General features: G+C 37.7%; 3 protein-coding genes and 1 pseudogene across 3 annotated transcripts in view; all 4 read right to left on the bottom strand.

Annotated features, from left to right (window-relative positions):
* The window catches only part of LOC109112458 (gamma-crystallin M2-like), a 28,818-nt gene extending 12,067 nt beyond the window's left edge, over positions 1–16,751 (bottom strand). Inside the window, exon 1 of the mRNA XM_042731313.1 lies at positions 16,692–16,751. Coding sequence (XP_042587247.1) covers positions 16,692–16,703 — 12 coding nt within the window. The 5' untranslated portion in view covers positions 16,704–16,751. The remainder of the gene's footprint in view (positions 1–16,691) is intronic.
* On the bottom strand, positions 6,122–7,087 carry LOC122133862 (gamma-crystallin M2-like). The gene is made up of 3 exons (XM_042731314.1): positions 7,008–7,087; positions 6,656–6,898; positions 6,122–6,437 (listed from the first exon to the last, which is right to left on the bottom strand). The coding sequence occupies exons 1-3, from the start codon at positions 7,011–7,013 to the stop codon at positions 6,165–6,167; spliced, it is 522 nt and encodes a 173-aa protein (XP_042587248.1). The 5' UTR covers positions 7,014–7,087; the 3' UTR covers positions 6,122–6,164.
* Positions 11,773–12,727, bottom strand: LOC109055336 (gamma-crystallin M2-like). The gene is made up of 3 exons (XM_019072562.2): positions 12,648–12,727; positions 12,307–12,549; positions 11,773–12,079 (listed from the first exon to the last, which is right to left on the bottom strand). Exons 1-3 carry the CDS (start codon positions 12,651–12,653, stop codon positions 11,807–11,809), a joined length of 522 nt encoding a protein of 173 aa, XP_018928107.1. The 5' UTR covers positions 12,654–12,727; the 3' UTR covers positions 11,773–11,806.
* LOC109079241 lies at positions 15,887–16,781 on the bottom strand (annotated as a pseudogene).
* Positions 16,782–24,653: the final 7,872 nt, after the last annotated feature.

Below are 24,653 nucleotides of genomic sequence, written 5' to 3'. Positions count from 1 at the left end.
TGCATAAACTAGCTTTTCTGCATCAGAAACAGGTAACAAGTTTCACAGCTTGGCAATGTTTCTAAGATGGTAGAATGCTGTTTTTGTAACATGGGAAATATGATTTTCAAAAGACAAGTTGCTGTCTCCATATGGATGAGAGAAAAAGGGTTATAATTATTATTTATTTATTGTACATTTAAGGTATAGGGATATTTGGTTGATGTCACTATAAAGAAGCAAACTTAACTAAAAATTATTTGATTTTTTGATGAACAAGGTCACTGTCTTGAATTTTATTTATTTATTTATTTATTTATTGTCAGTAATGTTGGCAGGTGTGGCATTTTGTGCAAATATCTAACCGATTTGTCAGTCACACTTAATAATTGAGAATGGATGGACTAACAGATAAAATTATGGTCTGACATTTCTATTTTCTGCCATGTTTGGCCTGTAGATGTCAGTATAAAGTCAAACACGAGGCAAAGAGCCAGTCAAATATTACTGATTGCACCTTTAATCAGTTTATGTGATACAGTGAACAAATAACAATGTCTCTGTCATCAGTCCACCATGGGAATCCACAAAGGATTGAATTATGTTTTTAATGTTGGAGAAGATGATATACTGTATGTTGGCCTTTTTCCCAATAGACCGAGTCACCTGGCATATACTGTATCTCCAGTATCAAGCACTTAGATCAGAGTCACAGCCTTAATGGCTGTTAGTGGAAAAAGATGCAACTGCTGAATTTATATTGTAAGCTGTAGAGTTTTTATTTGTTCTTGATTTATCAGATTTATTCAGATCCTTTTACAAACAGGTTTTTATGACTTGACTCATGCTTATAAGTCTCATGACACTCGTACTCATATTCCTGAAACTGCTACAGTTTCCAGATCTGAAGTAAATCATATCTGGCCTGTGAGGTATTTAGTGTTTAATAAAATGTTATTTTATTTTATGGTTGTGTTTATCTCATGCATACAAACATGACACTGTATGACACTGAAATTAGTTTCATGACACAAATTATTATTATTATTATTATTTTTTTATAGAGAAATTAATTCTTTAGAATGATAAAATATTAGTACCATGAGTCCATGATATGCCTCATGCTCATGAATATCATGCCACCCATATTACTGAAGCTCCTGTACTCTCCAGGCCTGAAGTACCACATCCTGCCTCTGTAGTGGGGCTGCTCATAGAAGAGCCACTGGCCTTCCATCACATGACAGGACTGCCAGTGGGATATGCGATAACGGTCCATGATGCTCACAGTCATCTGTCAGCTTGTACATCTGACCCATGAAGTTCTCCCTTTCATAGATGCTCATTCTGTAGGATCGGCCATGTTCCCTATTGTATATGAAAGCCTGACCCAGCAATACAGTGCAGTGGGCTTTTACATTGTAAACTGTGTTCTCCATTCGATACGTGACTAGATCATGCTGTCCACCTCTTCCATTGGTTCCTTTTTTTCCCAACAAGAATGTTTTTAGTGTGTTTTCCCAATTAGTTTAAAATGTTTTTGCCACAGAAAAGGCTTTGAATGAAGACTTGTGGTGGACACATCCGAAATACCTAGAGCTAGGTAGTTGCTCTTGTATTTTGTGCTGTCATATTTTGATAACCCAGTCACTACCAAATACCAAAACTCCTCTTTGTGGTGCTTCTGAAGTTTTATATTCCATTTTTTGCAAGCATTTTCAGAATTTTCACTGGTCCCACCACAAAAACATAAAAAAAAAATATAAACATAAACAAACTACAAACAATAGTACAATTAAATGCAACATAATGATACAAATAAAATAAACAGTGCTGTTCACAAGGTTTCAGGTACTGTACGTCTAAAAGTAGTATTCAGGTATGGAAATTGAAGAAAGTAATCAAATGTAAAAAGTAACACTGCACTGATTTTACTGTATAAATAAAATATAGATTAATATTTATTTACGTTACAAGCTTAAGTTATTTATTCAGTCAGGAGCAGAGAGTAACTTTTCTCATTGTCTTCCGTAAAGGACACAGCAGCAGATATGTTAGCCTCCTGTCACTTCAAGACCTATTGCATGGGACCAATACTGCGTAATGATACATACATTCTCTTTTTCAACCGTTTACATTCACTTAAGACATAGCTGGCTGTTTATGAGGATACTGTCCAAGTGCAACAAGACAGGAAATAGAACTTAATTCAGTGTTTGCGCGCTGTCTGAGAGGTGGCTTTCTGTGTGTGTCACAAATATATTAGTTTCTGTTTCATGGACTTTTAGTTTGTTTTCATTAGTTTCTTGGTTTCCTTTATTCTTTTTCTCCTCCTCTTTGTTTGTCATGGTTACTAATCTCATTAGTTTGTTCTGTTCAGCTGTGTATCATTAATTTACCTCATTTGTCAGAGTAATTAAAGGTGTCATATGATGCGATTTCAAGTTTTCCTTTCTCTTTGGAGTGTTACAAGCTGATTGTGCATAGATAAGATCCCTGAAGTTGCAAAGACTAAAGTCTCAAAACCAAAGAGATATTCTTTATCAAAGTTAAGACTCTGCCACGCCCTCCTAAAACAGCTCATTCAAACACACCCCCACATGTCTATGTCACGATGTGGAAATATTTGTGTAATGCCGCCCAAATGTTCACGCAAAGAAAGAAGGCTTGGTGTCAGTAACCGCAGTTAGTGTTGATGCAGTCATGTCAGGGAGATGCTGTGTGTATCTAGGCGAAAGCAAAAACACTTTATTTGGGCTTCCTAAAGTAGATGCATTTAGAAATCTTTAAGATTACTTACAACAGAACAGCAATGCATTTTATGGACGACCATTTTGTGAACCTAGGAGAGGAGATAATTCAGACTTTGCTACGACACTCTGGCGCTTCTGAATCAGCTACTATAAATATGTTTTGTTATTAGTTTAAGTATTTGCTTTTGACTGTTTAAATGTGTGTGAGAGAGAGACAGGGTCACATCACAGTGGCGTTAGCTGTCTTAGTTACCTGTTACCTGTTTCAGGTCTCCGTCTGTGGCTTGTGTACTGCAAATACATACGAGCTTCATCACTGTGTCTGTTACGTGACTCTGTTCCCCTTTCAGGCCATTAAGGACATTATTAACTGTCTTTACATTTATTTTGAAAGATGAAGCTCACGATTATGCAAAGGGGCATTACATTTCCGACGAGTGCTTGCGGTGTTCGGCCAATCACAATGCACTAGGTCAGTTGGCCAATCAGAGTAGACTGCGGTTGTCGGAAGGAGGGACTTTGTAGAAAATGACTCGTTTGAGAGAGGCGGGGCATAGAGGACCTACAATAATGTACAGTATTTGAAAAATAATCTGTTTTGAACATTAAGCCAGCCAGCCAGCCATCACCCTGCTGCACAGAGCATTTGCCTGAGCTCACCACAGACGGAGTCTGCACTTTACATTCCAGGCTGGAGCACACTTAATGCTGCCTTCAAGTGCCATCGGAATTATCGCAAATACGAGTTTCCATATCAGAAACTGGACATGAATGGCCTCTTAATTTGTATTTACTACTCGGAGATTATTTTGATACTCGAGTTTCCGATTTAGGTGGGCCATAAGCATGTTGGAGGGGACAACAATTGCTGCTGTCAATACTATTTTTTATTCTTCTTTTTTTTAACAACTACATCACCTTGTCTTGTTGTTAAAGTAGTACCTATTTATAGGCATTTGAAGCATATAATATGTATTATAAACAGTGAAATAAGCATGTATTTGACCGAAATTCCAGAATCGTATCAAGCTGACTATCTAGCGCTGTGAATGTTTATAATTATCAACCAATGGACTATTACAATTTATTATTACTGACATCAAAGCACTTGAATGCAACAAGCTTGTAATCACAACTTCATAAGTGGGCAATAGGAAGTTTCCGATAGAATGTCAAGGTAAAAGTGAAAGGTGAAAGTTTGGGCTGAGTAGACTGTTCTCCCACCTCAGGGCTTTTAAGTGGAAATCCCTACTCAGAGCGTAGCTGTCTGAGAATAATTATGCTCCAGCTCAAACTTACTTTGCTCTGAAATATAGCGGTCTGAGGGCAGCTGTGTTCCAGCCTGGCTTCTATGACTAGGTTGGGTTCCTCTTGGCACAAGCTCTCCAGTAGGTCCTAAATCCTTGACTTGGAAGATAGCTATCCAAGGATAGCCATGTTTCAGCTCAGTACCACCCCCTTGTTTGGGTTTAAGTAGTGGTCTTTGAACCTCTTGCCTAGATTGTGTTATCGCCCCTGTTAGCGTTTTAACTAGATAGCCCACTCTCTGCTGTCTTGGCAATCTTCAATTAGGACCTTTGGAGGATAGCTGTTTTCTAGCTCGGTGACTACTCCCCTTCCTAGGGTTTTTAAGTAGTGGTCCCCTGGAGCCCCTATCTAGACTGTGCTACCCCCTTGCTAGGGTTTCTAAGTAGGTAGCCTCTATGTGTGGTTCTTGTATTATCAGAGTAAGGTATTGCTCACATAACATAGCTATTTGAGGGTAGCTGTGCTCCTAACTTGGTGTGGATGTCCCTCTTTCATCTGAAACTGGGTTCCATATCTGTCAAGCTATGTGAGCAGCCTGGGGTGTCAATGACTTGGGCCCTTTCTGAGGAAAGGTTAGGTGTATGTCTGTCACTTCGTTGGTACCTTCTGACCAGGTGGACAGGCATGTGCTGTGGCATGCATAGTTGGCATTTCATTCCCCATATTGTCCACTAGGGAATGCAGTGCGAGTTCCCTAGAAGGGGAACGTCTCAGTTTATGCATTCAACCATGAGAGTGGATGCTGTGTCCCCTCATCATGCCTTTGGCCTCATGCCTGTTTCAGGTCTCCTTCAGACAACTAAGTTGGTGACGTGTTCTGCTGCCTAGCACAATCCTATAATTCCAGGCGCCCGCCTGTTATGTCATGGGCTTCAGACACCGGTCCTGCTGGCGGCAGTACCCATAGTGTCTGCTAGAGGATGCATCATCTCATTCCCTCTCGGAGAAACCTTGGTTATATGCGTAAACCTAGATGCTTTTCATCTTCAGAACTAAATGAATAAATTTCAGCTTGCAACGTTACTAAAGGAACATCAAATTAAGATATGTAATCTAGAAAAAAACAGACTATGTTTGTGAGGTAACTTGTCTTATTATTATGAAATAACATAATAATATAACAGTTATAACATAATTTTATATACAATTTAATAATATGAATATGATAGATTAAATGCGCCTTTGAAATACAGAGAAACTGTGCTTTATTGTGAGCAACAGCACAAACACGGACACTGCCTATAAACAAATTCTGTCACACGACACCACATTTATTTGCATTAAAGCCCCTTTTCTTGACAAATACATTTTAATGCAACATTTAAAATATTGACATAAAAGGCTGAATTAAGAACACATTGGGCCCTGGGGCTATAGCAAACCCAAGGGCCCCCTTTATTTTACTGCCACACCAAAGTGTTTTTAACCACAAGGACTTTTTTTTTTTTTTTTTTTTTGCTATTATTAATATATTTTCTAATTATTTTTTCTAATTTTCTACTATTTAATTTTAATTTTACATTTAATTATTATATTTAATCCTGCAACAAAAAAGATAGTGTTGGCACTTGAAAGATTTTATTGATGAATGGCATTTCCATCAGCTATATTGGTAAACATTTTGAAGCGCTAAATCTTTTTTCGAAAAACATCTTTTGATGAAAACCTGGCTTATGTTGATGAATGGAATTACATTTGTCATCGCAAGAATGACTTTATAAACTAAGCGTTACACTTGTGACAGAAGTGGTCAAATAAGCAAAGGACAAACTGAGAGAATACATTCTTATATAAAGGTATTTGAGGTATTTGAGCAAAATTGTTTCCTTTTCTTTAACTTCATACCATATGAGGTGTTAATTCTGCATAACATTTACTACACAGGGCATAGCAAAATGGCAACAGCGCTCATGTTTTTTGCAATGTTTTTGCAGACATTCATGTTCAGATTGTGTCCCTGTCACACATAATTTAATATACTATATTGATACCATATTGATGATACTACCATTTATGAAGAATTAGCACCACAATACTACAGTACAGCGCAAATATTAGCAATAATGATAATTTAGACACAGTTTTATGTTGTAGAGGAATTCATTTATTGGAAATATTTAAACATTAGTACCAGGAGTCCATGATACGCCTCATGCTCATGAATCTCATGCCACCCATATTGCTGAAGCTCCTGTACTCTCCAGGCCTGAAGTACCACATCCTGCCTCTGTAGTGGGGCTGCTCATAGAAGAGCCAGTGGCCATCCATCACATGACAGGACTGGCAGTGAGACATGCGATAACGGTCCATGATGCTGTCACAGTCATCCATCATCTCGTACATCTGACCCATGAAGTTCTCCCTCTCGTAGATCCTCATTCTGTAGGATCCCCTGTACTGTAGTGGAAGAAAAGTTCAGGAAGAATAATTATCATATGTAACCATATCTTCAGCAGCAATCTAGGTCTGTCTGTCTTTCACAGATCATCATTATGAAAGGATCTATTTATTTTTTCAAGCTGAAAGATTTCTAAGCAAATTGTTAAAATAAATTTAGGACCTTTGTCTAGCGTCAATTAATAAATACAGTACGTCAGCAGGTTCATGGAGCTCACCATAGGGATCATACGGCAGGACCTGATGCAGTTGTTCATTCCAAACATAGACATGTAATCAGCATAGTCTCCCCTCCTGAAGAAATACTGATTTCCCATGTAGTTGGTATTATCATACATCATCCAGCATCCACTGTGCACTCTGCATGAGTGACAGCGGCTCATGTAGGAGGAGAAATCAGCACAGTCACTCATACAGTCATAAGAGCGACCCTGGAAATTTCTTTCCTCATAAAAGGTGACCTGAAAATTCAAAGTTAATTTCATTAGTTTTTGTTGTTTCAAGTAAGAAATACCACATTAAAGTGTGTTAAGTCAAACTGTATGGAATAGGTACTGGAACATGGTTTACCTTCATGGTTGCGCTGGTTAATCCTGAGTAGTTCCACAAATGAGAAGCTGAAGCTGATTCTGCTTATTGATCGACTGCTGTCACCCCTACCTTTATACTAGTCCAAGACTAAAGACTACACAGACTCTATTGTTAGTCAATTCCTGACTGTGCAAGTTGGAACAGAGGTCATTATAGTCAAAGCATAGTATGTAGATTTTCGTCATCACACTTTCAGGAATCTAGAAGTTCTTACGTTTTTATTTGCTAAATGAAAGAACTTGAATGTAGAACACTAAGGAAAGACCTAACCAAAAGGGTGTCCATTTATTGTCTTGTTTCAGAGTTTTCTTTCATTCTTTATTGTTTGTTCTTAACGGTACTCTTTTCAATGCTTATGGGCATCTATCTTCTGATCACAAGACTTGGACCATGATTGATTCATTTTAGTCCAACTGTAATTTCACTGGAGACCTTTTTATTTAATTTGAGATCCACTTTATTATGTGCCTTTTGGATTAATTCTTATAGTCCTTGTATACATTTGAAGTTCTTGTTATATTCTTTTTGTGTCTGTTGCAGGTGATATTTTCTTGCTGGTTATTTATCCTCTAACAAGTTTTTCTCTTAAATTGATCCATTTTCTGTCCAGTGGTTTACATCATTTTCTCAACCTGGCAACCATGCACACACGCTCTACATTACAGAACAAGAGCTGATGCACTGAAAACGCTAGCAAACATGTAAGTTGGAGTTGTTCTATAGCAGTCTCTATAGCGATACATTCTGCTAAAATATTAGTTTAATACAGCCAGTCTGTTTTCTTTCACACATTTGCTTTTTTTGCTGTGACTAAATCTGCAAGCAAACCATGACATTTTCTGTCTTTAAATGTTAAAAAAAAAATGTAATCAAACTGACAGTAATCATGATTAATAATCGTGGTTATGTTGTTGTTTTAGTGATTACCCATTGTGTAGCACCTACATTTGACTTTGTGTCTTTGCTCTCTAGTACTGGATTATAAATCCAAAGCACATTACATCCAGCACTTGGGCTCATACTACTGATTACCGGGTCCCTCACCATTCCTCTTTGGCATAGTGAAAAGTTCTCAGGATTTGTAACTGAAGAACAGTTTAATATGAATAAGTCTTAAATCCTTTAGGAACCTTACTGATGCCAGTTATATTTCAGTAATGGTAGATCTACTATCATAACACATTGTTGCTATGTATTGTTCTTAAAGTGTTGGTTCACCCAAAAATGAAAATTCCCCTATTGAAAAAAACAGCATATGCTGGTTAGGTATTTTTGAAGCATGGCTGCTGGTTTGAGCTGGTCCTTAGGTGGCTCAAAATTGGAGTTGAGCCACTGATGTCACAAGGACTGTTTTACAGATGTCCTTGCTACGTTTCTGAAACTGGGAACACTGCAGTTGCGTTGCTGCCTATGCAGGGTCAGAGAGGTCTCAGATTTCATTAAAAATATCTTAATTTATGTTCTGAAGATGAACGAAGGTCTTACAGGTTTGGAACGACATGAGAGTGAGTAATTAATGACAGAATTTTCATTTTGGGGTGTACTATCCCTTTAAATATAATGAAGCTTCTTAAATGTATTAATGCTCAAGACACTTGTGGATAATTTGACCATTGAATTTAAATCACTGTTTGTTAAACAAATAGAGATCAATAACCTCGTGGCACTAAGCCTCAAATTTGTACAGTAGATGAACAGTTAACAACCATTCTATGACACGTTGGGTGTTTCACTAAGGGGTTTGATTGGTTAGCTTTCAGCAGTTAGCCTCTCTTGATGGATACTGTAAATACACTGTTAATTGGGCAAAAAAAAGTCATCTTTTTTGGTTAATGACAATTCAGATATAGTAATGTACAGGGGCCACCTGCAGAATTCTCATTCATTGTATATAAGAAAAAAAATAAATTATACCCTAATCATAGGTCATTGCATCAGTACAGCTATTTGTTTTCATTTAGTTGTCCTAATTAAATAAGCTTCTGTCACACTGTAGACTGTTGTTCTCAATTTCACTCAATAGTATTACCTCATCAACTCTTTGAATCATTGACAGTTTGTTGAACCTGCAAAATGAAATACCTATCTACTGCCTGGAACAATTACTGTTTTTTTGCATTCATTTGTTATTATTTTTATTTTTTTAATTCTATATACAGTTGCATCTCAATAAATTAGAATGTCGTGGAAAAGTTCATTTCAGTAATTCAACTCAAATTGTGAAACTTGTGTATTAAATAATAAAATTCACACAGACTGAAGTAGTTTAAGTCTTTGGTTTTATTAATTGTGGTGATTTTGGCACACATTTAACAAAAACCCACCAATACACTATCTCAAATTAGAATACCTCATAAGACCAATAAAAAAAATGTTAGTGAATTGTTGGCCTTCTGGAAAGTATGTTCATTTACTGTACATGTACTCAATGCTTGGTAGGGGCTCCTTTTGTTTTAATTATTGCCTCAATTCGGCGTGGCATGGAGGTGATCAGTTTGTGGCACTGCTGAGGTGGTATGGAAGCCCAGGTTTCTTTGACAGTGGCCTTCAGCTCATCTGCATTTTTCGGTCTCTTGTTTCTCATTTTCCTCTTGACAATACCCCATAGATTCTCTCTGGGGTTCAGGTCTGGTGAGTTTGCTGGCCAGTCAAGCACACCAACACCATGGTCATTTAACCAACTTTTGGTGGTTTTGGCAGTCTGGGCAGGTGCCAAATCCTGCTTGAAAATGAAATCAGCATCTTCAAAAAACAGGTCAGCAGAAGGAAGCATGAAGTGCTCCAAAATTTCTTGGTAAACGGGTGCAGTGACTTTGGTTTTCAAAAAACACAATGGACCAACACTAGCAGATGACATTGCACCCCAAATCATCACAGACTGTGGAAACTTGACACTGGACTTTAAGAAACTTGAGCTATGAGCTTCTCCGCCCTTCCTCCAAACTCTAGGACCTTGGTTTCCAAATGAAATACAAAACTTGCTCTCATCTAAAAAGAGGACTTTGGGCCACTGGGCAACAGTCCAGTTCTTCTTCTTTTTAGCCCAGGTAAGACGCCTCTGACGTTGTCTGTGGTTCAGGAGTGGCTTAACAAGAGGAATACGACAACTGTAGCCAATTCCTTGACACGTCTGTGTGTGGTGGCTCTTGATGCCTTGACTGACCCTCAATCCATTGCTTGTGAAGTTCACTCAAATTCTGAATCGGTTTTGCTTGACAATCATCTCAAGCACACCAACACCTGGTCATTTTAACCAACTTTTGGTGGTTTTGGCAGTCTGGGCAGTGCCAAATCCTGCTTGAAAATGAAATCAGCATCTTCAAAAAACAGGTCAGCAGAAGGGAGCATGAAGTGCTCCAAAATTTCTTGGTAAACTGGTGCAGTGACTTTGGTTTTCAAAAAAACAATGGACCAACACCAGCAGATGACATTGCACCCCCAAATCATCACAGACTGTGGAAACTTGACACTGGACTTTAAGAAACTTGAGCTATGAGCTTCTCCGCCCTTCCTCCAAACTCTAGGACCTTGGTTTCCAAATGAAATACAAAACTTGCTCTCATCTAAAAAGAGGACTTTGGGCCACTGGGCAACAGTCCAGTTCTTCTTCTTTTTAGCCCAGGTAAGACGCCTCTGACGTTGTCTGTGGTTCAGGAGTGGCTTAACAAGAGGAATACGACAACTGTAGCCAAATTCCTTGACACGTCTGTGTGTGGTGGCTCTTCCATTGCTTGTGAAGTTCACTCAAATTCTTGAATCGGTTTTGCTTGACAATCATCATAAGGCTGCGGTTCTCTCGGTTGGTTGTGCATCTTTTTCTTCCACACTTTTTCCTTCAGTCTGTATGCATTGAATTGAACTTTTCCACAACATTCTAATTTATTGAGATGCACCTGTATGTATTTTTAACAGATGTCTCTAACCATTTCACTGCCTTTCACTGTCTTTTCAGCACCTTGCAATTAATAGGTGTTTCTTGACCTGCTGTGTCAAAAGTTCTAGTTTTAAAAATGCGTCCGTAGATCTTGCACATTTTTATATTCCACTGCACTGCATGTTGCGTTTTTAAAAGGAAACAGTGTTCTGTGTGAGAAACCACCTTTTTTTATTCAGCTCACCGCAGTTCATTCTGTCTGTACACTGGACCTAATGATAATCTACCATGGCCAGTGCAGGACCCACTGCTTTCCATTGTGAATTGATGGATTACAATGTTAAATAAATAACTGTCAACTTGATTACTTTCTCACTGAATCATGGGAAGGACAAACATGGCACGGGGAAAAAAATAATAATTATAGCCCGTCTTATGGCATACATGATTGTTGATGTACATTATTGATACATGATACAGAGATAATATTGAATGCTGGTGGTGTCAGATTACACAGTTTGCCAACTCTGTGCATTTCAGAGTTCTAATATACATATATTTTTCTAGACAGCAAGAAATACTAATCTTATGTGTGGTTTTTAAGTTAAATTTGTTTTTGTTTTTTTAGTTCTAGTGTAAAACTGTTTTACACTGTTGAAGACCATTTTCAAGCACATTTCATTAAATAACTCTTCATTCAAAATATTTTACCCATCCTCATTTAAACTTGGCTGTAAAAGAGAAAAGAATCCACTGTTGTGGTCTCACAAGCCTACTTTTGTTTAATAGTAAAAAAGTTTAGTTCATTAGTTTTAGTGCTTGTTTAGACATGCAAATATTGGTGGAAGTAATGATTTTGCAGGCACAAGGTTTAGTGTTGTAGAGAAATTATTTTATTGAAACACTAGTACCAGGAGTCCATGATACGCCTCATGCTCATGAATCTCATGCCACCCATATTGCTGAAGCTCCTGTACTCTCCAGGGCCGAAGTACCACATTCTGCCTTTGTAGTGTGGGTGCTCATAGAAGAGCCAGTGGCCTTCCATTACATGACAGGACTGGCAGTGAGACATGCGATAACGGTCCATGATGCTGTCACAGTCATCCATCATCTCGTACATCTGACCCATGAAGTTCTCCCTCTCGTAGATCCTCATTCTGTAGGATCCCCTGTACTGTAGTGGAAGAGAACTCAGTTATTTATACATTAATTAGAAAGAATAACCACATGTAACCATATATCTTCAGCAACAATTTAGGTCTGTCTCTCACAGATCATCATTCTAAAAGGATCTATGTTGCTTTTCAAGCTGAAGGATTTCAAAGTAATTGGTTAAATAAATTTAGTACTGTTGTCCACCTTCAATTCATATAAATATGTCAGCAGGTTCATGGAGCTCACCATAGGGATCATACGGCAGGACCTGATGCAGTTGCTCATTCCAAACATAGACATGTAATCAGCATATTCTCCCCTCCTAAAGAAATACTGATTGCCCATATAGTGAGGTTGATCATACATCATCCAGCATCCGCTGTGCACTCTGCAAGAGTGACAGCGGCTCAAGTAGGAGGAGAAATCGGCACAGTCTCCAGTACAGTCATAAGAGCGACCCTGAAAATTTCTTTCCTCATAAAAGGTGACCTGAAAATTCAAAAGTTAATTTTTTAGTTGTAGTAAACACCACATTATGGAAATTTGAGTGAAACTGTATAGAATAGGAGCTGGAATATGTAGTTTACCCTCATTGTTGCGCTGGTTAATCCTCAGTAGTTCCACAAATGAGAAGCTGAAGCTGATTCTGCTTGCTGACTGACTGCTGTCACCCCTACCTTTATACTAGTCCAAGACTAAAGACTACACAGCCTCTATTGTTAGTCAATTCCTGACTGTGCAAGTTAGAATAGAGGCCAGTATAGCTGTTGCATAGTATGTAGATTTTTGTCCCCACATTTTCAGGAATCTAGAATTTCTGAAGTTTCTATTTGCTAAAATGAAGAATTTGGAAAGTGGAACACTAAAGAAAGACTTAACCAAAGAGTGTCCATGTATTGTCTTGTTTCAGCTTTTTCTTTCATTATTTTTTGTTTGTAGTACTCTTCAGAATGATGCTTATGGGCATCTATCTTCTGATTGCTCTCCATCAGTTGAAGTAGTGCTACACAAGACTTGGACTATGATTGATAAATTTTTAGTCCAACTGTAATTTCATTGGAGACCTTTTTATTTCATTTGAGACCCAATTTATTATGACCCTTTTGAATTTGTATTTGTACTACTTACTGTATATACAGTTGAAGTTCTTGTTATATACTCTGTGTCTATTGCAAGTTCACATCCTAATATTTCCTATATGTCTTTTTGTTTGTTTGTTTGTTTGTTTGTTATTAGTTCTTGTGTGTAACCCACATTTCCATTATCTGTGTGTAGTGTTGTTGGGTGTACCTGCATCATTTGGCTAATGGTTTGACTAGGGCTGCACAATTAATCATTTTAATTATCACAATTTTTGCATCTCGTGATTTTTTAAGCATAACCCTCTATGATATTTGCCCTCTGGTTATTTATCCTGAAACAATTTTTTCTCTTAAATCGATAAGTGTTTTGGCCAGTGGTTTACTTAATCTTCCCAAAACTGGAAACCATGCGTAAACGCTCTCTCTTTATATTACGGAGCAAGAGCTCATGCGCTGAAAACACCGGCAAACATGTATGTTGGAGTTTAGCAATCTTTATTGAGGTACATTCAGCTCAAATTTTTTTCCGCTTGTTTTCTCTGTTAGCTGGGAATAAATCTGCAAGCAAACCATGACACTCTCTTGATTTGTGCTTATGTGAAAATGAAATAAAATAAAAGAAAATGTGTGCAAACTTGATTACAGGATTTTAAATTCAAAGCACTTTACATCCAGCATTTGGGCTCATACTACTTCTTGCCTTGACCCTCACGATGCCTCTTTATATATATATATATACACACACTTGGTCGTTACTTTAAAAAACAAAAACTTATATTTAAAGAACAAAAAATGCTCCAAACGTTTTTCTAAATTAGGTTAATAATAATAATAATAATAATAATCTTAAAAAAACTAAATATTATCACTTTGCCACATACAATACTGAACTATTTTAATAGCTGAAAAAGTAGTAGGCTAGCCTATAAGCTGCTTTTGGGAGAAGGGGGAAAAAAAAGACGGCTCGGGTCGGACTCTCACCAGTAATTCTGATAAGCTGTCGGACAAGGGCTGGACTAGGGCCTGAGCATCTCGGGCCAGGTCCGGGCTAGGGCCTATATTTAAGGCCTGTGCAGGGCTCTACTGGGCTCGTCTGTGCAGCCAAAGGCAGAACAGTTAGCATGTTTTGCTTAAACTTTCTCCATGGCATTAGAATCGGTACACCGTTGCTGCTTGCAAAATCAAAATGACTGCGCCGTGGGTGGAAACTTACAGATTAAGGGGCGGTAATATTATAATGAGATCCCTTTGCAGTGTCCCAAGAGAAGCAAAATCAGACGGCTTGGCAGGAGGTGAAACAGTGAAACTTCAATGGTGGCGCCGGTGATTTGTTCGGTTTGAGTGTAGAATAGGGATATAATGGTTTTTGGTAAAAATAAAAATCAAACCACACTGCTCTCCACCCACATTTCAGCACACACTTGCACTGTGGCTCAACTTATATGCATCTAAAAATAAGAACACGTAAAACAGACAGAGTTCGCTTAATGTTTGTTGCTGTTGATGGATACGCATTCTGGCTCTGCAATACATTACATCAACAGAAATGATGAACAAAAAGAAAATCTGGACAAACCAGTCACTCTTTGTTCAATTCAAGTGCCGTATGCTATAATTACCAGTCATTTATGACATCATCACCTGGGTGCTGATAGCATTCTTTATTTAATTTCTGTACATAAAAACTAATGTTAGACCTACCTAAAAAAACCTGAAAAGCACTGTTTATTTTATTAGCATATTTGCTCTATTGTATTTATTTGTGCTATTGCTTGTAGTTAGATTATTTGTTCTTATTTTCTTTATTTTTATTTAACAGTATAAATATTTTTCCCTAAACATAGCACATACCGAATCGTACCTAAACTGTGACCCTAAAACCATGAATAATTTGAACCATTACACCCCTAGTGTAGATCCGGTGAACGTTGACTTGGTAGAAGGTTAGTGTTCAAAGCAGAGGTTAGCTGTGATGTACATTTAAACAACAACAACAACAAAAAGGGAAAAATGTGAGACTACAGATGTGTTCCTATTTATACAGTAATAATTTTACAGGAATACAATGTAATGCAAATCTTTCATTCAGGAAGTTTCCTGTCAGTCATGTTTTCTTATAGGACAGAACACAAAATGACAGTAACAAATGTATCATGTTTTAAATGGTTTGGCACAGTTTACCCGACACTGGGTAACATTGACCCAATGCTGGGTAGGTGTGTGAAAGTGTTCATCATTTTTACTGACAGTGAAAATGACCAAGCAGCAGAGTTACAGAAAAACTAACCAGCACCTGGATAAAAATATTAAAGATAACACAATAAAATGCCTGCCTGTGAAAACCTAGCTAAAGTCATTTTTTGTGATTTACTGTATTCTACATAAAATCAGCCTTCATAAAGATGTACTTCTTTAAAAATATAACCTTTATATCTTTAATACTGAATGAGTAAGGCCATGTCAAAGATTGAAATTATAGTGAAATTAATGGCTGAAATCAAACTTTGATGCTTGTTATCTCATAATTAGATTTTGAGACTTTAGCCTGGATTTCACAGACAGGGTCACAAATGACCCAACAGGCTGAACCCAGAATTTGGGTTAAAAAATAACCCAGCATTTTAAAAAAAAATTTTTTGGGAGTGTAGTCTCATAGGCCTAATGTTTAATCTGTAAGTCATTATTTTTTGTGATTGATTAGACATGCAAATATTAGTGGCAGTAATGATTTTGCAGGCACATCGTGTTGTAGAGAAATTATTTTATTGAGAAATTATTTTATTAACAATTTAGGAAATACTAGAAAACTAGTACCAGGAGTCCATGATACGCCTCATGCTCATGAATCTCATGCCACCCATATTACTGAAGCTCCTGTACTCTCCAGGCCTGAGTACCACATCCTGCCTCTGTAGTGGGGCTGCTCATAGAAGAGCCAGTGGCCGTCCATCACATGACAGGACTGGCAGTGAGACATGCGATAACGGTCCATGATGCTGTCACAGTCATCCATCATCTCGTACATCTGACCCATGAAGTTCTCCCTCTCGTAGATCCTCATTCTGTAGGATCCCCTGTACTGTAGTGGGAGAGAAGTGCATTATTTTCAAGTTTATCAAGCAGAACCAACAGAAAATGAAAAATAAATATAGGACAATGAAATAAGTTTCACTTTTGTAATTTACATTGCAAAATAAGCAATACAGTGTTAATTGAACTCACCATAGGGATCATGCGGCAAGACCTGATGCAGTTGTTCATTCCAAACATAGACATGTAATCAGCGTATTCGCCCCTCCTAAAGAAATACTGGTTTCCCATGTAGTTGGGATTATCGTACATCATCCAGCATCCGCTCTCCACTCTGCAAGAGTGACAGCGGCTCATGTAGGAGGAGAAGTCACCACAGTCGCTCATACACTCATAAGAGCGACCCTGGAAGTTCCTGTCCTCATAGAAGGTGACCTGAAAGATTGGTTAATATTTTAGTGATTTAAAGTGAAATATCAGATAATTTGGACTGTGTTGACATGCTGGAATGAAATTTACCTTGCCCATCATGGTTGCACTGGCTGATTCTCAGTAGTTCCACAAACCAGTAGTTCCAGTTGTTGACTGACTGCTGTCACCTGTGCTTTTATACTAGACCAAGACTAAAGACTACAGGGCCTCTATTGTTAGTCAATTCCTGACTCTGCAAAATGGAAAATAACTTATTCTAGCTAAAGCCTAGCATCTAAAAGTTCATATTGACTTTTTTCATGAGTCTTAAATTTAGTTTGAAAGAATCTGATACAGTTGAAACAAAAGCGTTTACTTTCAGATTACCTCCTGGCCATGTAAATTGTATTGTTTTTGTTGGTTTGTTTGTTTCTATTATAGAATATTTTATAGAATCTTTTTAAGTCTGTCTGTGAAATTTCATGTTCTGTTTTTATGGTCTGACTTACAGAAGTTTCTTGGCTCTTTTGTTGTGTCCAGTTGTAGACTTATGTAAGTTAAGTTTATGTAAATAACAGTAGTTTTTAGTATTAGTATTTTAATAATAGTATTTAATAGATTGAGCTGAAAATGAAGTAATCACACTCAGTCAATCTTTTTCATAAAACTACATAATACAATAAGCTTTTAACTTTCATGAATCAACTCATCATTCCTTAGCTGGTAGTTCTAAAGTGACATTTTCAAAACAAGTTGCTAAGTTTTGGGCCCATCTGTTAAACTCTCAAATTTAGTTGTTGTATCTTATTTATTTACACACTTGTCCTGTTGAACTGTTGTATACATGCAATATTAAGCGTATAGTGCTGATATAGAGCCACAGCACTCCTACTAATGTGATATTACCAATGTGCCATTCTCCCCTTGCCCATTGTGGGTATATTATGGAGCGATTCAGCCTTTCATGTTTTTGTTATTTCATTGACTTTAATTTGGATCGAGACATATGATTTTCTCAATGTTTTATAACTTTATGAATATGTTTGTGTGACTGGTACAATGGTCTCGTTCTCGCAACAATTATATTAAATCAAGTAAATATTTGTTAATATAGGAGTGTCTCTTTTTAAAAAAAAAAAAAATAGTTTAACATTTAATTTTCTCGGGTCAGCAAGTGTGCTGGTGTGTTGTTTCATTTTTTTTTTTTCATGATAAGGGCGAAAATAATGTAAATTACTCCAAAATTTTTGATTGTACAGATAAGAGTAATAAATAATTAGAAACTGTAAAGTGTCTACGTTTATTTTACAGTAACAACAAAAAACGCTTTTGTAAAATTAAGAAAACAATCAGGGTGCGCTTTCTGCCATCTCAGTCTCGGTAAACAACTTTCTGAAACCTGTAAATGCCCCTTCACCTCGATAAACAAAGCAGCTAGATTCATCAAGTTCATCTAGGCTACTTTTCATTTTTGGAAGAAAATGTGCTGTGAGGATTACATATTGTATTTACCTCAGTAGAAGAATATGATGCTATGCACGGCTTGATCCAGTGGAGGAGATTATTTCTGAAATATAGAAAATGCATATATATGTATACACAATTCCAAAAAAGTTGGGACACTTTACAAATTGTGAATAAAAACAGAATGATGTTATTTTGTGGTTTTTTATTTTTTTATTTTTTTATTAATAATAACATAGATAACATATCAAGTGTTTAAACTGAGAAAATGTATCATTTTAAGGGAAAAATAAGTTGATTTTAAATTTCATGGCATCAACACATCTCAAAAAGGTTGGGACAAGGCCATGTTTACCACTGTGTGGCATCTCCTCTTCTTTTTATAACAGTCTGCAAATGTCTGGGGACTGAGGAGACAAGTTGCTCAAGTTTAGGAAAAGCAATTGTTGTCCCATTCTTGTCTAATAGGGGGGGCAGGGGGCAGCTGTGGCCTAACGGTGAGAGATTTGGACTTGTAACCAGAAGGTCGCAGGTTCGAGTCTCGGTGCTGGCAGGAGTTGTAGGTGGGAGGGAGTGAATGAAGAGCGCTCTCTTCCACCCTCAATACCCCTGGCTGAAGTGTCCTTGAGCAATGCACTGAACCCACAGTTGCTCCCCGGGTGCTGGATATATAGCTGCCCACTGCTCCGGGTGTGTGTTCACGGTGTGTTCACTTCTCACTGCTGTGTGTGTACACTTGGATGGGTTAAATGCAGAGCACCAATTTCGAGTATGGGTCACCATACTTGACAAATGTCACGACTTTAATACAGGCTTCTGGTTGCTCAACTTTCTTAGGTCTTCTTTGTCACATCTTCCTCTTTATGATGCACCAAATGTTTTCTATGGGTGAAAGATCTGGACTGCAGGCTGGCCATTTCAGTACCCGGACCCTTCTTCTACGCAGCCATGATGTTGTAATTGATGCAGTGTGTGGTCTGGCATTGTCATGTTGGAAAATGCAAGGTCTTCCCTGAAAGAGACGACGTCTGGATGGGAGCATATGTTGTTCTAGAACTTGGATATACCTTTCATCATTGATGGTGCCTTTCCAGATGTGTAAGCTGACCATGCCACACGCACTCATGCAACCCCATACCATCAGAGATGCAGGCTTCTGAACTGAGCGCTGATAACAACTTGGGTTGTCCTTGTCCTCTTTAGTCCGGATGACATGGCGTCACAGTTCTTCAAATTTTGATTTGTCTGACCACAGAACAGTTTTGCACTTTGCCACAGTCCATTTTAAATGAGCCTTGGCCCAGAGAAAAAGCCTGTGCTTCTGGATCATGTTTAGATATGGCTTCTTTTTTGACCTATAGAGGTTTTAGCCGGCAACAGCGAATGGCACGGTGGATTGTTTTCGCCGACAATGTTTTCTGGAAGTATTCCTGAGTCCATGTTGTGATTTCCATTACAGTAGCATTCCTGTATGTGATGCAGTGCTGTCTAAGGGCCCGAAGATCATGGGCATCCAGTATGGTTTTCCGGCTTTGACCCTTACGCACAGAGATTGTTCCAGATTCTCTGAATCTTTGGATGATATTATGCACTGTAGATGATGATAACTTTCAAACTCTTTGCAATTTTTCTCTGAGAAACTCCTTTGTGATATTACTCCACAATTTTTCGCCGCAGCATTGGGGAAATTGGTGATCTTCTGCCCATCTTGACTTCTGAGAGACACTGCCACTCTGAGAGGCTCTTTTTATACCCAATCATGTTGCCAATTGACCTAATAAGTTGCAAAATGGTCCTCCAGCTGTTCCTTATATGTACATTAAACTTTTCCGGCCTCTTATTGCTACCTGTCCCAACTTTTTTGGAATGTGTAGCTCTTATAAAATCCAAAATGAGCCAATATTTGGCATGACATTTCAAAATGTCTCACTTTCAACATTTGATGTTGTCTATATTCTATTGTGAATAAAATATAAGTTAATGAGATTTGTAAATTATTCCATTCCTTTTTTATAGGCAGAGTGAAAGACTGGATTTTTTCGATTAGGTATGGTACTAGTGATTTCAAAACATTTCAGCTGGTTTATATGAATTGTGTATATATTATTTATCTTGTATAAGATGCATTTCTATGCATATTACACTGCAGTAAATTGCTTCATTGTACGGTGATTATCTCTTCAGCGCCCAATGTGAGCAGGACAAGCAACAATGCATAATATTAATGACTATGACTGTCATATACATGACATCATAATGAAAACATATTATAATAAAACGCTGTGAATTTTTAGAGTTTAGTTGCAGTGTTTCTGCACGTTGTTGTGCGTGAATACAAAAGGAGTTCATTCAGAGCCGCGTAGACACGTTTCTTGAGCATTCGGGGCATTTTGTGCAGATAACCTATAAGTCTTAATACTGACTTTATGTTGTATAAATAACAGAGTGTATTCTATATGAGATAAATAAGTTAAATCTCACGGATTAAAAACCTGCTATCATATGCTTCATTCTACTGGTCATCTTTAGTGCATGCAGCTCAAAACAGAAATGCAGGACAACAACTACTGTCATATAACTTTATAATGAGAGAACTATTGTAAAAAATGTTGTGAATTCTTAGGGTTTCACTGATGTTTAATGTTAACTATCTTTTAACCCCATTTGTATCTGTGAGGCATCCTTGCACATTTTCTCTGTGTGTTAACGTAAGTAATTATGACTGTCAAATTTCTGACTTGACTCTTGGTAATGTATTTTGCCCCCGCCACCAAACATATAGTTAGACTATCAATAGACTATCAGAAAGATTGGAAAATTATGAAAACTCTACTGGCTCACCTTAGTGCTTTTTTGCAAACTCTTATGTTGCCTTTCTATTTTTGATGCTTGTCAGAGGTTGGCATCTTGCTGTAGCCTCTGTAATTCAATGTCAAAGTCTCCTGTGCACAGTAGATTGTCAGAGCATCACCACAGCTTTCTAGAGTATTTTAGGCTTCATTTTCAAGCCTTTTTTATGATTTATTTTATATATATATATAATATATATATATATATATATATATATATATATATATATATGTGTGTGTGTGTGTGTGTGTGTGTGTGTGTGTGTGTGTGTGTGTAATATATAGGTATAATGCTTCTGATATCAAACATGCTCACAGATGTTTTTTTTGTTAGTTTTTTTTGTGTGACGAACCTACCTACCTGGAAAACTGAATCCCTCTGTCTTTTTAAACTGTTTCCATCTGACAGTGCTGTACTAACATCAGCAAGCAGTTCAACTACACTGGGTTGATATTCTACATGAATATGGTCAATTAAGCTCCATAACTATTAATGATGGCACTGTTTTTTAACTAGTGCATGGAATGAAGCAGCAAACACCATGGAAATACCAAGTATGGTTTAATTGTTTCAACATTTGAACATGGGCACAAAGGTGCGGGATTGTTTCACATCTTTGTGTTTAGATCAGTGTGCTCAATAATGTATCTTTGAACTTCATTATGTATATTTTGAATATATTGTGTTGTAAATCATGTGTATTTGTTATACAGAATTGAATTAATTTTATTTTTTGTGGGGGGATTTATGGACTCAGTTATTAATGTAGATTTGTAGTGTTGTGTTGTTTGATTTACTGGATGATGTAATTTTCTTGAGCATGCTAAAGTCATTTCAAATTTGTTAATGATTACAGTAAACTTTATTCTAGTAGTACTTTTTTTACTCAATCTTATACTCTATGGAATCTAGGGATGCCACAAATTTGTTATCTGGGTTAGAACTTAAGCTGTCAAAACAAAAGGCAAATTGAACTTAATATGGTATTAGTTAACCTTGCAACCTATAATTTCAGTCCGCCTGGGGAGTTTGAGAATCTGAGATTTCTGTTAGCGGCTGGTTTGAGTAAAGCAGGTCCTGATTGAACAAGTACACTTTGAGAGTAGAAACACAAAAATAATCATAACTATGAGCTTTAACTTGAAACTTCAACCTGAATTCAAATTGGATTCAAATTGTGAATTGGATAACAGAATCCGAATCATTTAACCAAAATGACACCAGAAAAGACAACACAGAAACACACTAAAAATGTTCCACTAGATTGAGTCGTTGTTTGGCCAGTAACAAATTCCTGGATTATCATTTATAATAGCAAGATATCCATAAGCTCAAACCTGCTGATTTAAGTGATTTTTGGGGGGGTCATGACAGCTTTTGTTAATGCATCTCAGTCAAAATGAACAGTTCAGATGTCATGTTTTTTTTTACATGTGCAACATTTTTTGTCCGCTGCATATGTAACCCTTTCAGCAAAATTTGCGTTAGTAATAGGGCAAACTATGTAGACATGATAGCGCCAGAATCAAATGCAGCAAACTTAAAAAAAAAATATGTGGGAAAATAACTTTTAAACAGCTGATGAAAAACTGCTGTCAAAATTCTTACTTTCGGTTAACTTATGAGCATCTGTAGTCTCAAACTACTGTTTATCAATACAAATGGTATTTGCCTCATTCCATATTGTTTAGGTAAAATATATCAATATATTATATATATATATATATTAAATACAACCTAGCACTGGGTAAAATATGGACAAACCCCAGACTGGGTTGTTTTTGACCCTGCGGTTGGGTTACTGGCGCCTAGAAGGATATTTAGCCCAGTATTTTTTTGAGTGTAGTTTAGCTCATGAGGTGTTTTTTTGGACTACTAATGATGGCATTTAATGATTTTTCAAGACACTGTGTTGTAGAAGAAATATTTTATTGACAATTTAAAAAATGCTAGAAATAAACACTATAAAACTAGTACCAGGAGTCCATGATACGCCTCATGCTCATGAATCTCATGCCACCCATATTACTGAAGCTCCTGTACTCTCCAGGACTGAAGTACCACATCCTGCCTCTGGAGGAGACAAGTGCTCAAGTTTAGGAAAAGCAATTGTTGTCCATTCTTGTCTAATAGGGGGGGCAGGGGCAGCTGTGGCCTAACGGTGAGAGATTTGGACTTGTAACCAGAAGGGTCGCAGGTTCGAGTCTCGGTGCTGCAGGAGTTGTAGGTGGGAGGGAGTGAATGGAACAGCGCTCTCTTCCACCCTTTTCAATACCCATGGCTGAAGTGCCCTTGAGCACGGGCACTGAACCCCCAGTGCTCCCCCCGGGCGCGGATCTATAGCTGCCCACTGCTCCGGGTGGGTGTTCACGGTTTTGTGTGTTCACTTCTCACTGCTGTGGTGTGTACACTTGGATGGGTTAAATGCAGAGCACCAATTTCGAGTATGGGGTCACCATACTTGACAAATGTCACGACTTCTTTAATACAGGCTTCTGGTTGCTCAACTTTCTTAGTGTCTTCTTTGTCACATCTTCCTCTTTATGAGCACCAAAGTTTTCTATGGGTGAAAGATCTGGACTGCAGGCTGGTCATTTCAGTACCCGGACCCTTCTTCTACGCAGCCATGATGTTGTAATTGATGCAGTGTGTGGTCTGGCATTGTCATGTTGGAAAAAGCAAGGTCTTCCCTGAAAGAGACGACGTCTGGATGGGACGCATATTGTTGTTCTAGAACTGTGTGGATATACCATTTCATCATTGATGGTGCCTTTCCAGATGTTGTAAGCTGACCATTGCCACACGCACTCATGCAACCCCATACCATCAGAGATGCATGGCTTCTGAACTGAGTGCTGATAACAACTTGGGTTGTCCTTGTCCTCTTTAGTCCGGATGACATGGCGTCCCAGTTTTCCAAAAAGAACTTCAAATTTTGATTTGTCTGACCACAGAACAGTTTTCCACTTTACTACAGTCCATTTTAAATGAGCCTTGGCCCAGAGAAAAAGCCTGTGCTTCTGGATCATGTTTAGATATGGCTTCTTTTTTGACCTATAGAGTTTTAGCCGGCAACGGCGAATGGCACGGTGGATTGTGTTCACCGACAATGTTTTCTGGAAGTATTTCCTGAGCCCATGTTGTGATTTCCATTACAGTAGCATTCCTGTATGTGATGCAGTGCTGTCTAAGGGCCCGAAGATCATGGGCATCCAGTATGGTTTTTTTGGCCTTGACCCTTACGCACAGAGATTGTTCCAGATTCTCTGATCTTTGGATGATATTATGCACTGTAGATGATGATAACTTCAAACTCTTTGCAATTTTTCTCTGAGAAAATCCTTTGTGATATTACTCCCACATTCCACAATTTTTCGCCGCAGCATTGGGGAAATTGGTGATCTTCTGCCCTTCTGAGAGACACTGCCACTCTGAGAGGCTCTTTTTTATACCCAATCATGTTGCGAATTGACCTAATAAGTTGCAAAATGGTCCTCCAGCTGTTCCTTATATGTACATTAAACTTTTCCGGCCTCTTATTGCTACCTGTCCCAACTTTTTTTGGAATGTGTAGCTCTCATAAAATCCAAAATGACCCAATATTTGGCATGACATTTTCAAAATGTCTCACTTTCAACATTTGATGTTGTCTATATTCTATTGTGAATAAAATATAATTAATGAGATTTGTAAATTATTCCATTTTCCTTTTTTATAGGCAGAGTGAAAGACTGGATTTTTTCGATTAGGTATGGT

The sequence above is a fragment of the Cyprinus carpio genome, chromosome B9 (genome assembly GCF_018340385.1).
Source record: "Cyprinus carpio isolate SPL01 chromosome B9, ASM1834038v1, whole genome shotgun sequence".
Lineage (NCBI taxonomy): Eukaryota > Metazoa > Chordata > Actinopteri > Cypriniformes > Cyprinidae > Cyprinus > Cyprinus carpio.
This window is presented reverse-complemented; position numbering and strand designations above follow the sequence as displayed.

Coding starts and splice junctions, on each gene's coding strand:
- LOC109055336 (XM_019072562.2), bottom strand. Junction 12,080..12,306: donor CCTGCCGTATGATCCCTATG/GTGAGCTCCATG, acceptor CTTCCACTACAG/TACAGGGGATCCTACAGAAT.
- LOC122133862 (XM_042731314.1), bottom strand. Junction 6,438..6,655: donor CCTGCCGTATGATCCCTATG/GTGAGCTCCATG, acceptor CTTCCACTACAG/TACAGGGGATCCTACAGAAT.